This window comes from Carlito syrichta, unplaced genomic scaffold, assembly GCF_000164805.1.
Source record: "Carlito syrichta isolate Samal-C Ts95f unplaced genomic scaffold, Tarsius_syrichta-2.0.1 Scaffold314028, whole genome shotgun sequence".
NCBI lineage: Eukaryota > Metazoa > Chordata > Mammalia > Primates > Tarsiidae > Carlito > Carlito syrichta.
Genome location: NW_007258124.1, coordinates 272,511 through 293,856, shown reverse-complemented (window position 1 = coordinate 293,856; position 21,346 = coordinate 272,511). Strand labels below are relative to the sequence as shown.

The 21,346-nt window shown below is 36.9% G+C and overlaps 1 protein-coding gene across 2 annotated transcripts in view; it reads right to left on the bottom strand.

Moving 5' to 3' along the window:
- VMP1 (vacuole membrane protein 1) overlaps positions 1-21,346 on the bottom strand; it is a 135,356-nt gene that overhangs the window by 102,029 nt on the left and 11,981 nt on the right. For both annotated transcript variants that reach the window (XM_008070835.2, XM_021718950.1), the window contains exons 2-5: positions 9,813-9,914; positions 6,168-6,303; positions 5,156-5,246; positions 3,687-3,797 (exon numbers count right to left, since the gene is read on the bottom strand). In XM_008070835.2, the coding sequence (XP_008069026.1) occupies positions 3,687-3,797; positions 5,156-5,246; positions 6,168-6,303; positions 9,813-9,888 (414 nt within the window). In that variant the 5' untranslated portion in view covers positions 9,889-9,914. The remainder of the gene's footprint in view (positions 1-3,686; positions 3,798-5,155; positions 5,247-6,167; positions 6,304-9,812; positions 9,915-21,346) is intronic.

Genomic DNA, 21,346 nt, shown 5'->3' with positions numbered 1-21,346 from the left:
CTTTCAGTTATCTATTATAGCTAAAAATATAAATGTTTATTGATAAACATCAAGATAAATTTCCCCTCCTAAATTTAAATATGTAAATAGCTAATAATTTAGAAAACATCACAACTCTTTTAGATGACTATTTGCTATATAATCAATTGTAATGAACTAAACAATACTTCCAAAAAAGGTAACTTCCACATTGGAGGAATTATTCATTCTAAATACAAATGTCAACAACCTAATTAGGAAATTTTGTCTATGCAGAAAAAAAAATTTATATTTCAATTTTAAGCCATGATTTTCAGTAAAGAGAACCATAATAAAGAATTAAAATTTTCTTGGCTGGGCGCAGTGGTTCAAGCCTGTAATCCCAGCACTTTGGGAGGCCGAAGTGAGGGAACTGCCTGAGCCCACAGGCTGTAGATCAGTCCGGGCAACTTGGTGAGACCTCATCTCTACAATAAATCAAAAAATTAGCCAGGTGTGGCAGTGCACGCCTGTAATTCCGGCTACTTGGAAGGCTGAGGTGGAGGGATCGCTGAGCCCAGCAGGTCAATGCTGGGGTGGATAAGGGTGCCACTGTACTCCATCCTTGGCAATAGAGTGAGATTTCAACTAAAAAAAAAAAAAAAAGTTTTCTCTTTGTTAAAATTGGTTCCTTTTTCTTGCATTTTGCTATAAAAAAGGAAGCCCATTATTTCTTACCAAACTACTCTCCTAACATGGTCACTGGTTCTTACCACTGAGGAGTTAGTTATATGAGTATATGGCAGAGGTCCCTGTTTCATTTGCACAAAACAGTACAGCATGAAGATGTCACATTTCTCTAAGTAAGGGTTATGTTAAGTTTCATATATGAAAGCTGGTGTAATTAAGACTTCTCAAACTCAAATGCATTTACAAAAGAAACTGATTTATGAGGATAAAATTCTGCTAACCGTCTGCAGCTAACTTCAAAGGCTAACCACATTCCATTAAATTTGCACTTTTATCAAGAGCAGAAATAATGACCTAACATATGAAAACAAAGACTTGACTTTTCCCTTCAAATCAGTTTTGTAAATAAATTCTTATTTGTATGTTTCTAAATCCTTTACTGGATACTTGGACCAATGGAACTAGAATAATAATGCTTTTGTATGAAGATAGTTTATGAATGTCATTTTAGTAAGGTTTCTTGTAAATATGAAAAACAAAACAGAAAACAAGAAATTTCTGTTTCAAATTTCTTCATCCTAAATTTGTATGCAATTTAAAAGGGGTTTATTTTAATCCCTTTTAAGATTCAGCAGAAATATGTTATCTGGGTTGTTTTTCAAATGCTTCCAAATTAATTAAATGCTACAAATGAGTTCCTTAATCTGGTTTTCCCAAGGAATATCAGAAGACAGGTCTACAAAAACAGAAAGGCATCCTTAACCTGTTATTCCTTCTTTTCCCCCTCCCTCAACCTTTACTAGTCAATGTAGTGTTATTCTACTAAGAATATAGTTGTTTTTTGTTTGTTTGTTTGTTTTTTGAGTTGGAGTCTCACTCTGTTGCCCAGACTGGAGTGCAGTGGCTGCTCCCGGCCACCGCAGCCTCGGCCTGCTGGGCTCCGGCGATCCTTCTACCTCAGCCTTCCGAGTAGCCGGAATTACAGGCATGTGCCACCACGCCCAGCTGATTTTTTAATTTATTGTAGAGATGAGGTCTCGCTGCCTAGGCGGGTCTCGAACCCGCGGGCTCAGGCAATTCACTCATCTCAGCCTCCCAAAGGCACGGGATTACAGGCTGAGCCACTGAGCCCGGTGACAGAATATAGTTATTAGCAAAACAATGATATGGGTTACTTCACTAGGATTTATGCCTCCATTTGAGTTAAGTCCGCAAGCAATCATGAACATAATTTTAAGCCTGGATATGGTAGCTCACGCCTGTAATTTTGGCACCTTGGGAGGTCAAGGCAAGAAGATTGCTTAAGATAAGGAGTTTGAAACCAATCTGGTCAACATAGCAAGATCTTATTGCTACAAAAAAATTAGCCAGGTGTGGTGGCACAGGTCTATAGTCCCAGCTACTTGGGAGAATGAGGCAGGAGGATCGCCTAAGCCCAGGAGATTGAGGCTGTGTTGAGTTGTGATTGTGCCACTGCACTCCAGCCTGGATGACAGAGGGAGGCCCTGGCGAAAACAAAACAAAAAATCTTTAAATTCCAACTTGTAAATTCTTATAATCTTGGAGAATTTATGTATTACAGAGTAATTCCCAGAGTATTCTTCAAACCATTCAGTACCCTTCTTTTCCAAGCGGCCAATCATTCCTTAATACTTATCGTACCTGCTTCAGAAATGAATTCATTATAGCACAGAGACTGCAAGTGTTTTTAATGATGGATTTTTCCAGCAATTAGTACTGCTGTAATACGCTTTCACCCAATAAAGATCAATCCATTTTCAAATATGGAATAATTGTTTTCAATGCATTATTCAAAAAAGCAGAAATAGAGTGAACAAGCAAGGCATCTAGAGCACAAAAAATAAATTCAACATGACACTTACTCACCAACTCTGTACTTGCATGACCCTGAGAGCGCCTATTTCAGTTGTGTGCCTTATCACTCCCAACTTCTAGCTCTGTTATTATTTCAATATATGTGTGAATGTTCAAAGGAAAACTCATCTTTCTTTGCTCGTTTCAACCGGTAAAAGGATATTTTTTAGAAGGAACACTTTTTACTTTGGGGTTTAAAGGTTTAAAGAAAGCATTTATATGGACAAAGACTAACAGACACGTGCAAAAAATAAATCTTCTTTTGCAACCCTGAGCTCATTGTTCAGTAAGAATGTTGATACATATAAGAAGGACTATTATGATACCTGAGACAGTTTAATGTGACGAATGTTCTGATAACCATGAGGGTTCGTTCCAGGACTGTAGAATTGGTAATTATAAAGCATAGGAAATGAGGGTGGTGTCAGCTACATTTAGTATTCCAATTTCATGATATATCAAGATGGCTTTTTTTTAAAGGCTTTTATTTTGAGAACATGTCTGAAGTTGAAGGTATGTCCCAATGTGTGTTTTCTCTTTGAAATTGTTTATATGTAGTGAATAGAGAATTGTCAGTGTAAGCCTCTACAGGCTTCATTTTATTAAGAGACAATTGTAGCTCCCATTAGTTAGCAATTAAAACATTTCCAAAAAGGAAAAAAAAGAAAGCATTTAGTTCTACATATGTAACACTTCATCAACTACATTCAATAAGAATACCAAAATAAATATTCAAGTGTATACATAGTGTTAGAGGATGTGGGGAAAAATACCATTTCTCTATTATTGATTAACAGAGAAGGTAAACTGTTCAAATTCATTCAGTCTTACATGAAATTCTGTACACTTAAATTAACTTCAACTATTAAAATGACAATTGCATAAGCAAGAGAATCATTATTCTAAAATCTAGAAGGGAAAAAAATTTGAGCTGAATTACTTATTTAGTAACCATATTTGCTTAATACGGTTGAAATCTTCAACCCAAAAGCAAAAACAAAACAGAATTCTAGGTCAAACTTAAAGCACCAATTTGAGGATCAGAATGTTTACAAAACACAAAGGTAATTAAATACAAATCAGAATTTTAACTTCTGAACTAAAAGCATCAATAAAAAGAAAGACTTTCTCATTTTTGTTTATTAAAAGAAAGTGATTCTTACCAGATAAAGCAGAAAGGTATGCAGCCCTGTTCCAAGCCCAACAGAAGACAAAATTCCTAAGCCTATCCAGTAGGCATACAAAAGAAACTGTTTTTCTATACGTTGCACATACTGAAAAACAAAAGGGGGTGAGGTGAAAAACATGAATACTCTATGCAGACAAGTAGTATATATAAACTACCATCAAAATTAAACAAACCAATCAGAACAAGTTTTAAATAGGAATAAAGTATTAAGATTAAAAACACTTTGAAAAAGCAGTGGTTCATGCCTATAATCCCAGCACTTTGGGAGGCCTAGGTGAGAAGATTGCCTGAGCCCACAGGTTCAAGACCAGCCTGGGCAACTTGGTGAGACCTCATCTCTACAAAAAATCCAAAAAAGAAAAAAAAAATTAGCTGGGCATGGTGACACGTGCCTGTAGTTCCAACTACTTGGAAGGCTGAATCCAGCAGGTTGAGGCTGCAGTGGCCATGAGCATGCCACTGCACTCCAGCCTGGGCGACAGAGTGAGACTCCAATTCAAAAAAAAAAAAAAAAAGTCATCTAAGTGGAATAAAGCTCTTGTTTCTAAACCTTTGAAATCCTATTAGAGGACAGAAAAAAGGCAAATTACTAATAAGAGAATTATGAAGATAAACATTGTAAAAATATGTTTAAATGAAATAAATTTAACACCATAAACACTTCACTGATATTAGAGGTAAACTGCTTTAAAATATGAAAAGATACCATTTTAGAACCATTTCCTATTAGAATATGTTAATGTTTTGCTATTTTAACAAAAAATGTTAACAAAATGTCCTATTTTTCCATAAGTAATGTTGTACTTGCAGACTACAGGCAAACGGACTTTTTTTTTTATACAAATAAAAACCTAAGGCCGGGCTCAGTGGCTCAGCCTGTAATCCCAGAACTTTGGGAGGCCGAGGTGAATGGATTGCCTGAGCCCTTGGGTTCAACACCAGCCTGGGAAACTTGGTGAGACCTTGTCTCCACAGTAAATCAAAAATTAGCCAGACGTGGTAGCGTGTGCCTGTAGTTCCAGTTACTTGGAAGGCTGAGGCATAAGGATTGCTGGGGTGGCCATGAGTGTGCCACTGCATTCTAGTCTGGGTGATGGAATGAGACTCCAACTAAAAAACAAAAACAAAAACAAATAAAATCTAACCCTCAATATGAAAACATTGGCGATGATTAAAGGATTCATGCTGCTCTGACTGAACACTTTCAGGAAAGTTATTTTTAAATCTTTGAAAGTAAAAGGAATCACATACCAACATAAATGCTGAGTAGTCATAAAACACTGCATGAATATTTTTAGTGCCTGTCCTTACAAGTAAAACACTGAGATACCAGTTATGAGATAATGTTGAGGGTAGAAATTCTAAAAAACTCACATTAGTCCCATTTTGAAACTGGGATTAGAGAATGTGCAAGAGCAGAAATAGAATTGCTGGACCTCTCACCTGTTGATGTGCTCCTTCAATATAATACGTAGCTATAAGCACAGCAAGCAGCAGTAAAAAAGACACCACAATGCTTTGACGATGCCATAATCTTAAAAACAAATTAAAAAAAAATAAAGAAATATCTCACAGTCTCAGTTTCAGGATTCATCATTCTCAAAACAATTTCTTACTGAAGCAGTCAGGTTATCTAGCTCAACTGGGCTGAACTCTTGTCCTACATGCAATGGCTTCTTGGAGGTACAGAAGGTGGCCAAGAGGAGACAGAATTTAATTTCTTATTATAAACCTCATCATAGCCTTCCCCTCACCCAAAGTCTGATCTTGTCTATAGCCCAATTTCTAATTTGGAGAGGCATTACTGTATATCAGAAAGAGCACTGGTCTTCAAGTCAGAGAATCTGGGCCAGAGACCCTTTGGGTTGTACTCTGAGCAAGACATATAGCCAATCTAAATTTGTTTCTTGTAGTACAATAAAAATATAAGATAATAGTACAGATAATAACTTGGAAGGGCACACCAATGATAAGAAAATGATAAGGCTTGTAAAAGTTCAGCTTGCTCTTTATGGTACTTGAAACTGGGCTTACAAGTACTAAATTTAAAGACAACATATTTCCATGGCAGAGTCCTTTTGCACTGGCTCAAACCATCAGTAAAACTGCCACATATCCTGGGCTTTGTGCTGCTGAAGAATCAGCGCATGCAGGTGATTTAACCTGAAGGTAAAACCAGGAGGAACAAAAACCATCACATTTTCAGTGTTCTCTCTTATATGTAATACTGAATGTGAGATAGTGGTCAACTGTGATAACCCAAGAGGCAAACAGTAATATGTTTCCCTAATCTATTTTTCTTCAACTTACAGAGAGAATAAATATGTTCCTATGATAATATTCTAAAATTAATTAATCCATTTTGATGGAGCAGAGGGCAAAGAGTAGGAGATTGTAGAGGATTTCTAAAATTAGTAAATAAGGTTTATATATAAGGTAATGGAAAACTCTTTACTTTGAGGTCCATTCCTTCAAGATTACAAGGATTTCCAGAGAAAAATACTGCAAGGTAATGAGTGGCTGTCTCCACAGGACAATATTCTGCCTTTCTTCCCGATCCCTCCTCTTCTTTTCATTCACTGAAGAGGGATCTGAAAAACAATAGTGTAGACATTAAAACAGAAATTCTAACATTTATGCTCACCCTTTCCAATCATTCAAAAAATCCATCCACCATCCCATCCCACATCTGAAAGACTGCATATAAATCTCAAAAGTACAAACAATGTGATTCACATCTGGGTCATGGAAGTTTAAATACTTGTACAACAAACTTGAGATCACCCCTTCTCTAGAGGAAGCAACCTCTGGAATACAATTCTAATCGCTGTGTTTGAAAATAACATAAATTAAGCCCCAGTAGCCTTTCATTTCTCTGAATATTTACCTATCTCTTTCCTTTCAATCAGTGACTACCTTGCAGGTTATCATTTCAGCAATCTTAGAAGGATGGTAAAATGTACGAGTGCTTACATACACATTGGATGAAAAGAGTTTTACCCATGTCCTGTAATCATTAACAGCAAGTCCTAGAGTCCTATGAAAATGGCAACTAGTCCAGACTTAGCAACAGCAAGTGGCTTAGGAAGGAGATGCATTACAGTAGTTCTCTCTTATCTACAGTTTCAGTTTCTCATGGTTAACTGCAGTCTAAAAATGGAAAATGGAAAATTCTAGAAATAAACAATAAATTTTATATTGCATGCTATTCTGAGTAGTGTGATAAAATCTGTGCTGTCCTGCTCCATCCAGTCCAAGACATAATTAATCTCTTTGTCCAGCATATCCATGCTATATATGTTAACCTTCCCCAATCCCATAACTGCATAGGGAAAAACATAGTGTATATAGGGTTTGGTACTACCTGCGGCTTCAGGTATCCACTGGGGGGTCATAAAACTTATTCCTCGTGGGTAAGTTGCCACTTCTGTTTTTTTTAGAGACAGGGTCTCGCTCTGTCACCTAGGCTGGAATGCAGTGACATGATCACAGCTCACTGCAACCTCAAACTCCTGGGTTCAAGGGATCCTACCATCTCAGTCTCCCAAATAGCTGGGACAACAGGTGCATGCCAACACACTAGGCTAATTTTTTTTTCTTATTTTTTTTTTGTCGAGATGGGGGTCTCACTATGTTGCAAGGCTGGTCTTGAACTCCTGGTCTGAAGTGATCCTTCTGCCTTAGCCTCCCTAAGTGCTGGAATTATAGACATGAGCCACTGAGCCTAGTCTTACAGTTGCCACTCCATAATCAGTGTTACCTAGAGAAAAACTTAGGCAAGAAAAAATGCATACCTTTTGCCAACTATCTGACATGACAAGTGCCAGAATTTTTTGTAAAGGGTACCCCTAAAGAAATAGTACTAAAAATTCTAGCTGTTACATTTGGGATAGAGCCAAAGATTTGGGAAAATGAAATGTCTGGGCAAGGTGCTTCTGCCCCAATTTTTATATTATTTTACTGTCAGAACATAACCTTCATTACTGAAGTAAGTCTAAATTGGTACAACTTCTATGACAGGCATCATATCAAGCTAGCATCATATTACAGAACAAAATGGTTTAGTTAACAAAATGTGGAGGCAAACTAGTTGCCTCCAAATCCTGGCTCTGCCTATCAGTCATGTGAACTTGGGCAAGTTAGTTAACACCTCTGTGCCACAGTATTCTTTTCTATAAAATGGGGATAACAACGGTATTAACTTTTCAGGGTCACTGTAATGATTAAATGAGTTAATGTATGTAAAGTTTTCAGAAGAGTATGATACTTAATAAATATCCAATTAAGGTTAGCTATATTGTCATCACCTACTGAAATTACACACGCAAATACATTTTAACAATGATATTTCTAAGAATGATATAAGGTAAAGTGACTTGCAAAAATTTCAATGCAAAAAATTCAATGCAGCATTATTTGTACTAGCAAAAGATCATCAACAATTTAAATGTTACTGGTAAAAGACAGGGTAGTGAAAATATAGCAGACTCATACGGTGGAATGGACTACTAAGCAGCCAAAATAAAGAATAAGTTTTTCATGTACAGTTATAGCAAAATCTCTAAGAAATATTAAGTAAGAAACACATGGTACAAAAGAGAAAGTATGACATACTGACGCTAATTTTAAATTCCAATGGGGTAAGCAGTAAAGGAAAAACATATAAATGTATGTGCTTGCTGAAAGAAAAGAAAAAAATAACACACAAAAGCTCCTAATGGGAGACACTGTGATGTATGATGTATGCAATAACCATCTCTGAGTTTTAAAACTCTTGGTGAAACTGCAAAGTATATCGACAAGCAAAGCAAAAGTGAGACCAGTACTCCAAAATGCTCTCTGCAAGGCAAAAGAGTAATTAAAACAAATGGAAACGACTATTTCAGATAGCTTGTACTTCTTCCAGTAGAAGAAAATTTCTATGATAACATTACCACACTAGAGTATTATTTGCAATGTGTTTAAGGTGCCAAATAATTCAGAAATTAAAAAAAAGTACAATTACTAGAAAAGAAAGATTTTCATTTTCCTTCAAATGCATGAAGGAAATTTCCTACTTAAACCATCCATATTAATAAAAACCATCATTTTCAGGGTAAATGTATAAATACTAATTAAAAAAAGGGGGGTGACCAAAAAATGTATACACATTTTAAGAGATTTTTTTTCTTTTCTTTTTTTTTTGAGTTGGAGTCTCATTCCGTCACCCAGGCTGGAGTGCAGTGGCATGCACGCTCACAGCCACCCCAGCATCGACCTGCTGGGCTCTGGTGATCCTTCCGCCTCAGTCTTCCAAGTAGCCAGAACTACAGGTGCACGCTACCACGCCTGGCTAATTTTTGATGTACTTAGAGACGAGGTCTTGCCAAGTTGTCCAGGTGGGTCTCAAACCCGCATGTTCAGGCTATCCACTTGCCTCGGCCTCCCAAAATGCTGGGATTACAGGCTGAGCCACTGAGCCCGGCCTTCTTTTCTTTTTTTTAAAAGCAGGATTTATGGAGAGGACAGGAAAGCTTCCAGTGAGAGGGGACCCAAGGGGTTTGCCCAGAGATGTTTTCTACGTATTACTTTTCAAAGTTGAATTAAATTGTGGTAGCAATGTACAGTATGACATTCACTCAACCGTGCTTCTGCTATTTTTTTTGACTGTCCTGCCTGTCACATAGTGATTCGAGCATTCAATTGATTAACGCCATCTTTTGCATGAATGTCATACTTAAAATTGGTATACATTTTTTTGGCACTTCTGTAAACTGAAATTTATCACAAATTCTAATTTGGTTAAAATACAAGTTTAGTCATCTCAAACTAAATTTTTAGAATAAGTCTAAACAAGAATAAATAAAAGTGAGCACTGAGTAAAGCCAAATAAACACTCATCATACCACAAAATTAACAAGCAATAATCTTGTACCTATGTGACTGTGACCAGATTACTTCTGTAATCACCTCTTAGGCCAGGACCCATGATTAAATTTACTACTAAGATATTAATACATTAAGATTAGAAGGATCAGAAGTAATATATTTCTATTTATTTCAATGAAAAGTATTATCATTTAAACCTGTAGATCTATTCCTCCAAACCACCACACTTTACCTGTGAAATTTCCATTATGTTGTTCCTTGTTCATTGCTACACGTCTCTGGTCACAATTTTTTCCATTCTCTGCCATTTCATAAATCAGTAACTCTTGAGGAACTAATACAGTAAAATAAAATACGGCAATATGTCACATACTTTTGCTTTGCAATTGTGACTGAATAAAACTGAATACAGGAACAGCATGACAGTAATATCCCACATGCTATTATAATGCATATATATTTTATTTTTTTCTTTTCTAACTAAAACTTGAACAATGTGAATATAAATGATATTACAAATAGTAAAAATATAAAATCCATGTACTTGTAAACCTTTTAGATTAAAATTTGTAGATAATTTTTCCATAGAGGAAGGATATCAAGTGACTAGCACCTTCAAATATTGACAAACTATAAGATTTAACATCCTTCTAACGCACAATATAATATTATACACACTACTTACTCAAAATCAACCTCATCATTTTAATCCTTCTATCATTTGATCGTTCATACTCCCTTTAACATTAGAAAAAAAGGCCGGGCTCGGTGGCTCAGCCTGTAATCCCAGCACTTTGGGAGGCTGAGGCGAGACAATTGCCTGAGCCCACAGGTTCGAGACCCACCCGGGCAACTTGGCGAGACCTCGTCTCTAAAATAAATCAAAAATTAGCCGGGCGTGGTAGCACATGGCTGTAGTTCCGGTTACTTGGAAGGCTGTGGCGGAAGGATCACAGGAGACCAGCATGTCGAGGCTGCAGTGGCCAGGAGCATGCCATTGCCCTCCAGCCTGGGTGACAGAGTGAGACTCAAAAAAAAAAAACAAAAAAATTAGAAAAAAAAATTATATTACCAAAGATGTCACAAATGTTGACACATAGCTCTAAGACCACAGATCAGTTTTATTTAGGAAACAATTCTACTGAATAAAATGATCTGGGCATAGTTATGGGCATATAAGATAAAAATTTTGCCAGGTATGGTGGCTCAAGTCTGTAATCCCAGCACTTTGGGAGGCTGAGGTAAGAGGATTGCCTGAGCCCAGGGGTTTGAGACCAGTCTGGGCAACTTGGCAATACCTCATCTCTACAACAAATCAAAAAAATTAGCTGGGCATGGTAGCACGTGCCTGTAGTTCCAGCTAATTGAAAGACTGAGGCTGATCGTGACAGTGTCACTGTACTCCAGCCTGGGCGACAGAGTGAGACTCTGATTCAAAAAATAAAATAAAATAAAATAAAAATTTTAAATATTTAAGATATGTAAGTATACTTTATTTCATGATTCATATTACATATATATGTTTTTACTTTAACTCACTGTAATACAACATATAAATTGTGCCAACATAATTATTCTACACAAAATATCAGATTGCCTATGACTGGATCATTCTTTAGGTATTCGTAGAGCAAATCTTTCTATTCGAAGAGCATATCACTTCAATATAGGCCTAAAATGCTGAGTCCATAATACTGCATTAAAAGTTGGCAAAACTTTTATAAAAGACAATTAATGGGAAATATTTATCATCATCAAAATTAAAACTTTTGTGCTTCAAAGGACATCATCAAGAAAGTGAAACCCACAGAATGGGAAAAAAATCTGCAAATCATATATTTCATAAAAAGCTTGTAGCCAGAATATATAACAAACTCCTACAACTCAGTAATGAAAAGCAAATAATCAGCAAGGCACGGTGGTCCACGCCTGTAATCTCAGCACTTTGGGAGGCAAAGGCAGGAGGATCACTTGAGCCCAGGAATTCAAGCCTGGGCCACATAGTGAAACCTAGTCTCTACAAAAAATTAAAAAATTAGCCAGGCATGGTGGCATGCACCTCTAGTTCCAGCTACTTGGGAGGCTGTTACAGAAGGACTGCGTGAGCCCAAAGTCAAGGCTGCAGTGAATCACGATCATGCCACTGGACTCAATCCTGGTGACAGATCTTGAATTAAAAAAAAAAAAAAAAAAAAAGGTAAAACAGCATATGATTTAGCGATTCATGAATGTTCATAACAGCATTGCTCTTATAGTCAAAAGGTGGATACAACTCAAATGTCTATCAGTTGATGAATGAATACAGAATATATGGTATATCCAAACAATGAGCTGATATTCATAAAAAGAAATGAAATACTGATCCATGCAACAGCATTAATGAACTTTAAAAATAAGCTAAGTGAAAGAAGACAGTCACAAAAGCCACGTTGATTGCCATTTATATGAAATATCCAGAACAGGCAAATCCATAATGGCAGAATGCAGAATAATAGATTAGTTGGAGAGAAATGGGGAATGGCTGCCAGTTTTGAGCCTTTTTGGGGTAATGAAACTGTTCTTAAATTGTGGTGATGGTTGCATAGTTGTGAGTATACTAACAACTACTGGATTGTACAATTTAAATGAATGAAATGTATGGTATACGAATTATGTTTCAATAAAGATATTTAAGAAAAAAGTCACCAGCAGGAACTATCAAAATCTCCAAAAACATTCATAGGAAAAAAATCTCTTTCATTTTCTCTATATTTAATAGCAGCCCTAAGCTTAACAATATTCCTATCACTACATGGCTCAAATTTTTCTATTATATGAGCTGATTCAGTGACAGTGCAGAATTCAATGTTAGATTTATGAGTTAGGGAGTTACATGTTATTAAGAAAGAAAACTCAAGAAATCACTTTATAAGATGCTTGTATAAGTTTGTTTGTTCACCTATTTGTTCAACAAAAATTAACTGAACACTCTATATGTGCCAGGAATCATGCTGGATTTTTATTTAGCTAGTTAGAATATGATATGGTTGGCTGGGCATGGTGGCTCAAGCCTATAATCCTAGCACTTTGGGAGGCCGAGGTGAGAGGATTACCTGAGCCCAGGGGTTCAAGACCAGCCTGGGCAGCCTGGTAACATCTCGTCTCTAAAATAAATAAAAAAATTAGCCAGGCATGGTGGCACATGCCTGTAGTTCCAGCTACTTAGAAAGCTGAGACTGAAGGATCGCTTGAGCCCAGCAGGTCAAGCTGCGGTGGCCCTCCAGCCTAGGCAATAGAATGAGATTCCAACTCAAAAAAAAAGAGAAAAAAAAAAAAAAGAATATGATATGGTTATTGGTTCAGTTTTCCTGTAGCTAATTGGTTGATAATATTTTATTCTTTTACTAAACTCCTAGCTATCCCCCAAATTTATGCCTCAAAAAGGAAAACAAGAGAAAGATTATAAAAATGACTGAACAAAAAGCATACATTTATCACTGAAACAGAAATTTTCCTTTTTTTATTTTTTAGATATAATCCATTTGTGGATATCTTTGTTTTGTTGCCTTCATTTCTCAATGAGTAAATAAACATACTGAGAAATAAAGCATAGATTTCCACGAGCATAGGGTAGATGATTATGATTTTTTTTTTTGAGTTGGAGTCTCACTTTGTCGCCTAGACTGGAGTGCGGCGGCTGCTCCCAGCCACTGCAGCCTCAACCTGCTGGGCTCTGGCGATCCTTCTGCCTCAGTCTTCTAAGTAGCCGGAATTACAGGCGTGCGCTACCACGCCTGGCTAATTTTTTTTTTATTGTAGAGATGAGGTCTCACCAAGTTGCCCAAGCGGGTCCTGAACCCATGGGCTCAGGCAATTCACTCACCTCAGCCTCCCAAGGCGCGGGATTACAGGCTGAGCCACTGAGCCCGGCTTGATTATGATTTAAAGACTGAAAATCTGGATTTGCATCCCAGATTTGCCACTAACTAGTGGTGTGACCCTGATCAAGTTTCATTTTCTCTAAGCCTTGATTTTCTGGATCCGCAAATTGAGAATAATAATTGCCACTTTCAAAAGATATGTGGAGAAAATAGTAGGTGTGCACATGCGTACTTGTGTATATGTACATGCGTGTATGTAACTATAAATGTGAATACATAAAAAGGGTAAGAAATACATGAAGCAATAAACCTAAAAACTACCTAAACCAGAAAAACAACTTCATAGCATATGCCTCATTGCTCAGTGATGCCAATGTTGCTCATTCAATACTCATTTTAAAAGTACAAGGGTCTCTGATGGACACTGAGGATACAAATATGAATAAGATAAGGAAGGTCCTTGTGCTCAAGAGGATAATAGTCTGGTAAAGAGCCAAATGAACACAAGAAATCAATTAGAATACAACAGAATGAACTAAGTATTTTAATACTTTTAAATGGAAAGACAGTATATAATTTAGTGAGGAGAAAGTCGGTTTTAGAGTCTAGCAGAATTAGGTTTAATCCCAAGCATCTCAAGTAACCACTCCCTGAAATTGAACAAGTTTGTAAACCTCTCTAAACTTTTTCTAAGTCTTGGTTTTCATCAGTTTCCTTAATTTATGAAATAGAGATAACATGATACAAATCAAAGAGTCATTATGAGGACTGAACAAGGTACTATTTATAAAACACTAACATATTGCCTCACTACTCATAACAGCTCTATACATGCTAGCTATAATGATGAAGAAGATGATGAGGGAGAAAGTACTATGAGAACTCAGAGGACAATACAATTAGAAGAGTTCACAAAAGCTGAAAGTTTGATTCTCTAAACTTAAGTCATATTTCTGTGACAATTTTGTCAAAAGATGTCACCAAAGTTAAAAAAAAAAAAAGAAGACAGGCCAGGCTCGGTGGGTCAGCCTCTAATCCCGTGGATTCGAGACCCGCCTGGGCAACTTGGTGAGACCTCATCTCTACAATAAATAAAAAATCTGCCAGGCATGGTAGCACGCCCCTGTAGTTCCGGCTACTTGGAAGGCTGAGGCGGAAGGATCACTGGAGCCCAGCAGGTCGAGGCTGCAGTGGCCAGGAGCACCACTGCACTCCAGCCTGGGCAACAGAGTGAGACTCCAACTCAAAAAAAAAAAAAAAAGACAAAGTTATTTTAGAAAATATGTAAAACTAGAGCATCACAGTAGGTTTACAAGATGGAAATCTATTCCATAAATCTGGATTTTATTTTTTAAAAAATCAACTGAGGATGTTTGAAATGGAACCATATAAAAGAGTTAAAGATTTTCCACCTGTGGGTTAATATTCAGTCAAATCGTATAGGCAATTTCTTTTAGAGATGAATAACCAGCCATTCATCTACAACACATAAGTGAAATTTAATTCATTTGTGGTGAAAGATAAACCAGGCACAAAAGGACCTGTATTATGAAGAAAACGTTCTGAAACTTTTCTGCTTCCCAACCTCCCCCAAACACTGACAACTGAACTCATTTCTCCTTATTTACTCTTTCCCACAGTGTCATCTTCAAATGATAAAAGAGTTTTTATCCAAAACAACTTGAGTACATTTTAGTTTATACTTATAACAACAAGATTGCACAATTATTTGAAGGTTTTGTTTTTAAGACATTGCAACAGGTTTTCATTTGAGCAAATAACGGGTTCTTACACAATGTGCTTAAAAAGAACAGTGTACTGACATTTCCTTCCCAAAAATTCTCTCTAGAAAACATAAAGTAATAGTCTGGAATTTTGTTTTGCAAGAAATAATCCAGAGAACTAAGTTATTTTCTTTTAATCTGTCTACTTCTTCACAAACAAAATAAATTCAAAGTTTTTTTTGAGTTGTAGTTTCACTCTGTCACCCAGGATGGAGTACAGTGGCATGCTCACGGCCACCCCAGTGTCGACCTGCTGGGCTCCAGCGATCCTTCTGCCTCAGCCTTCCCAAGTAGCCAGAACTACAGGCGCGTGCTATCATGCCCAGCTAACTTCTGATTTATTGTAGAGATGAAGTTTCGCCAAGTTGCCCTAGCTGGTCTCGAATCGACAGGGTCAGGCAATCCACTCACCTCAGCCTCCCAAAGTACTGGGATTATAGGCCAAGCCACCGAGCCTGGCCAAATTCAAAATTTTCAAAACAAATTTTCAGCCAGGTGTGGTGACTCACGCCTGTAATCCCAGCATTTTGGGAGGCAGAGGTGGGAGGATTGTCTGAGCTTAGGGGTTTGAGACCAGCCTGGGCAACTTGATGAGACCTTGTCTCTACAATTAAAAAAAAAAAAACACCTAGCCAGGTGTGGTGGTGTGCGCCTGTAGTTCCAGCTACTTGGAAGGCTGAGGCAGAAGGATCGCCTGAGCCCAGCAGGCCGAGGCTCCAGTAGCCGTGAGCGTGCCATTGCACTCCAGCTTGAGCAACAGAATGAGACTTCAAAGCAAAAAAAAAAGAAAAGAAAGAAAATAAAAGAAAAACTAATTTTCAAAATCTTTTGCCCTTCCTAAAAGAAAGATTGATAGCATAAAGCCAAATTAGAAAAGGAAAGAACCAATGGGGTTCTAAACAATTAAGCTCTCAAAACATCCATCCTAAGAATGAAACAACCGAAACAAAAGAACTACTGGGGTTCTATCCAGTTAAGCATATAAAAACACCAACACTTGTCTACATTTTAAACATTTTCTAAAGGACCTTACACCGTTCCTTGCCTTTTAAAATTTCCTTGGAAACATCCTCAATTCCTTGTCTCCTCTTCTCCCAGTCACACATACTGCAAAACTGGGTAAAGCTGCAATGCTGCTGGGGCCACCTGTATTCTTATGATCTGTCTGAGCAGCTGGATATAACTGGAGAAAAATCATACAACTACACAGCCACTTTAAATGCATTTATTCATTCAACAGATATTTATCAGGTGTCTATTATGTGCCAGTTATTATTTGAGATGCCAAATCTCAAACCTCAAATTGACGATTCCTATTAATAAACTTTTCTTATTCTGACATTTCATTCCTTGTTCTTTCCCCTCAAACTTCCTGTCTACTTTCGCCTTTCTTATTCTCATTGACTTTGTTGCATGTTTTTAATCACAAAAGTAGAGGGAGAATCCCCCAACCCTTCTACTACTAAACCTACTAAAATATTTATACCTTCACTCATGTAAGCATTCTTCTCTTAACAACTCGGGCAGTGTTCACTACATATAGTGTTAATATACTATATGTCAGCCCCCTCACCTTCTCAGGGACTTTGCTCCCTCAATCTTTCCCCCTTTATTCTCACCAGCAAATAAGCATTATGCAGTATTTCCCACTTCTCAGTCCTTTGCAGACACAGCTCTCAAAAGAGTTGCCTACATAAAGTCTCCACTTCCACATTACCAAATCTGCTCAACCCATTGCAATATGATTTCTGTACTGACAAATCAAAAGAAATTGCTTTTGTTGAGACCACTGATGAACTCCCTGTTGTTAATCCAAAGGACACATCTTCCTGAACATCTTTTTTTTTTTTAATAGAAATGGGAGTATCTTCCCAATAGGTCAACATACCCCGTACATGGGTCCTTCCTCCAGGTTTGTCACTAACTTTTTCTGTGACACACAAATCACTTTACTTCTGGGACATTTTCTTTATCTGTGAATTACAGGAGTTGGATAGGCTTGAATATTCTCTAAGTTTCCTTCTATGATTCTAGTTATTATTATTATTATTATTTTGAAATAGAGACAAGGTCTTGCTATGTTGTCCAGGCTGGTCTCAAACTCCTGGTCTCAGGTGATCCTCCTGCTTAGGCCTCCCAAAGTGCAGGGATTACAGATGTGAGCCACCACGTCCAGTCTATTCTCATTATTTTAACGGAATATTCATAAAGCACTGTCACATGGATCATCATTGTGCTTTTGAAAGAGAGAATTGTCAGTATGTAGAATAAGATACTTAAGACTGAGTGCATAGATGACATCATTAGGAAGAGAGTGTAAAGGGAACACAAAATGAAACATAGGACCAAGCTTTGAAGAACTTCAGGGAGTAGAGCAGGAGGAACGTCAATGGAGTAGCCAGAGAAATAGAAAAACAAGAAGAGTATTTCATGAAAAAGGGAGTGGATACTTGTGTTCAGTGAACTAAGAGTTTCAGTAAGGCCAGGTGTGGTGGCTCACGCCTGTAATCCCAGCACTTTGGGAAGCTGAGGTGGTGGAATTGCTTGAGCCCAGGAGTTTGAGAACAGCTTAAGCAAGATAGTGAGACCTCATCACTACAAAACATCAAAAAATTAACCAGACATGGTGGTGTGCACCTGTAGTCCCAACTCCTCAGAAGGCTAAGGTGGAAGTATCACCTGACCCTAGAAGGTCGAGACTGTGGTGAGCCGTGATGATGCACTCCAGCCTGGGTGACAGGGTGAGCCTCTGACTCAAAAACAAAAACAACAAAAAACAATTTAAAGGAATTGGCTTTATGATAAAAGAAAGATTCAACAAGACAAATAGTAAATATATTTCTAGCATAGTGCAGAAGTCTCCCAACCCACAAACCTCATGTCTACTAAAGCACATGGCATCATGATTATCAAGGTCTTTAATCATCTTGTTTGATTCCATCCTCTCAAATAATACTTAGATCATAATCTGGCTTCTCATGTGGATTAGTTTGTAAGGAGAGAATATACTTATAATGGACTGAATTATACCCCTCCCCATATTCAATGGTAAAGCCCTAATACCCAATGTGCCTGTTTTTGGAGACAGGAATAAAGGCTAACTGAGGTCATAAGGGTGGTACCCTAATACGGACTCATGCCCTTTTACAAGAAGAGGCACCAGAGACCTTTTCCTTCTGCCTGTACACAGAAGGCTATGTAAGGAATGTAAGGACACAGGGAGAAGGTGGTTGCCTATAAGCTAGGAAGAGAGGCCTCAGCAGAAAGCAATTTTGCTGGCACATTGATCTTGGACTTCCAGCCTCCAAAACTGTGAGAAAATAAATTTCTGTTGTTTAAGCCACCTAGTCTGTAGTATTCTGTTATGGCAGCCTTAGCAGACTCATATAATGATGATCAGTATAAATAAAGGGACCCATACTACAGGATAGTCCTGATTGATTTGAGGCCATATGAGGACAAGACACATTTGGACTATGTATTTCACCTGCATGTACTCCACACCCCAGGACTGAACCCCATCTACCCTAGTTCTGTTCTCCTTCCCAGCTAAAAGAGGTTTTATTTTTTGTAGCCAAAAATTGCTTACCACTGTCACTTACTAGTTATGTGACTTTGGGTTAAATAACTTAAGTCTTTGCATTTGAGCATATCTGTAGAGTATTGCTGCCCCTATTTTCATGTCACCCTTAAATGCTTTTGTTTTGTTCTGGAAGACTCCCAGTAATTTAGCTTCTCTACTACAAGACAAATTATATATAAGTGCTCCACACAGTGACTGACACATAGCGGTCACTTAAAGTTAGTTTTCCCATGATCTTTCCATGAATGTCACAATTTTCCAGAATAATCATAGTGAATACTGCCCAGAGTAACCAGTACTTGCTTTCCATCATTCTATGCTATGCACTCATTTCTGCAGCCTACATAACAGAAGCTTCCACAGAATCAGAACAATCTTAATTTATGTTGGATAGTAAAAAAATGAACGTTTTTCATCAATCTAAACATCTTGAAATATACCACAGGACAATCTGTTAAAAATTATGGTGTGAAAGGGCTCTAGCCTATAGCTACAATAAGACAAAATAATCATTTTTAAGGAGAGTCAATGAAGCAGCATTAATTTTGTAAATGTGCGATGAAACAATGTTAGTAAGAGTCCTGGAACTGGGAGTAAATCCAAAGTATTCCTAGCCTGCTTAAAAGACTGAAATGTTCTCAAACAGGAGTCTAACACATATTCTTCACATTCTGTGAAGCCTACTTTGCACTGAGTGTAAGTTAGTTTTATTTGTAAGAATGAGGTTGCTGAAACAAAACTTACAGGTCTGTGGATGGGATGAGAAGACAGAAATAGGACAGAAACCTAATTCAAATATGAAATTATAATTTTCGCTAATACAAGAAATGCATTAAGATTCTAACTAACAGATTTTAAGTGCAGTTGAAGCATTTAAAATAAAAAGTTAATATTGAAATATATGAGGGTTTTTTTTGTTTTCAGCAGAAGTGTAAGAAAACACTGCAAAAATCAGCTCACAAAGGTTTTTTGTTGGCTGTACATCCAGCGCTAAGACTATAATACTCCATTCATTTTAAACATTAGCACACTTGTAATGCAAAAACAATGTGAAACTAAATTACTGAGTCCCTTCAAAGCAAAACAAAAACATTTAAAAATTACATGCTAATAGCAACTCCCTGAAGTAACATAAGAGTTATTGGAAAAGTTAACAAGGTAGAAAAAGAAAAAAGTAATGAAACCATTGATTCTCATTTTCTTGGCACTATTATTCCAAAATAAAACATACTTTGGATAGAAAACCACCTATCCAAATGAATACTACTTTCTAAAAAAAATATTAAGTCAGTTATCTCAATAAAACACACTGTTCTTCTTAGAAGGTATATAAAGACAGTCAACAAGTATTACACCTCTCAGTAATCTTTCTTGCTTTCAGAAGTGACTATTCTTAATTGGATTAGACTACTTCAAAATAGCTGTTGCTTTCCCTAAAACTATTAAGATTAAGGAATTGTAATTAATTCTAAGAAACTGAACAAATAATTTAAGTGAGTAATATATCTTGACTAATGAGGCTTTGATACAGCTCTCTACTTGTGCAGGGATATAAAGTCAAAGATTATTTAAAAATCAATGCACAATATAAGTGACTATCAGATCACCTGACTGAGTCAGATAACAGTTTCTATCACTGTTGGTAGTGGCAGTTAAAGAATGTGTTCTCTGAAAATTCACGATGATTTGAATGGAAATACATGAAAAAAATTTTTTGAATGTTTTTGAACTTTCTAAAGTCTTGGGGAATTAGACAAGTTAAAACCCCACATTAGGATACAATTTAAAAGCACTCAAAAATCTCTAAATCTCCCAATAATGGATTAACAGATCTAATTTTTAATTAAATAAAATTTTAGTTAAAGTTTCAATTAAAAAAAGACACACCTGGAAGACATTTTAGGGACTCCCTTTTTGAGTCTGATAGGTTTTGGAAGTTTCTTCTTTATACCTCTCACCTCTAATATGTAAAAATACCATTTTATGTTCTTGCCTATTAAAACATAACTCTATTTTCATGGAGAAAATGCATGACTAAAAAAACTACAGCTTAAAAAATCCTATTTCTCATTTTCTCTTAATCTACTTCTAAATATGCATATTCATGCAGTTTTTAATAACCAAAACAATCTTAACAAAACATTTTCATCAAAAAGATGTGGGACTAAGTAAGGTCAATAATTAAGATAATACCACACAACTTTAAAATAAAATATAAAAAATAAAAAAGATGGATTACTAGACTAGAGCTAACTGTGAGCCTTTAGAAATGTTACTCTACAACCCCAAGTCTCTCTTTCTTCATGTAACTATTAGGCACATGGAGTAAATGACTGCCATAATTTCTTTTCTATTCCAATAGTAAAAAATTTCGGCCGGGCTCAGTGGCTCAGCCTATAATTCCAGCACTTTGGGAGGCTGAGGTGAGTGGATTGCCTGAGCCCGCGGGTTTGAGACCCACCTGGGCAAATTGACGAGACCTCATCTCTACAATAAATCAAAAATTAGCCGGGCATGGTAGCATGTGCCTGTAGTTCCA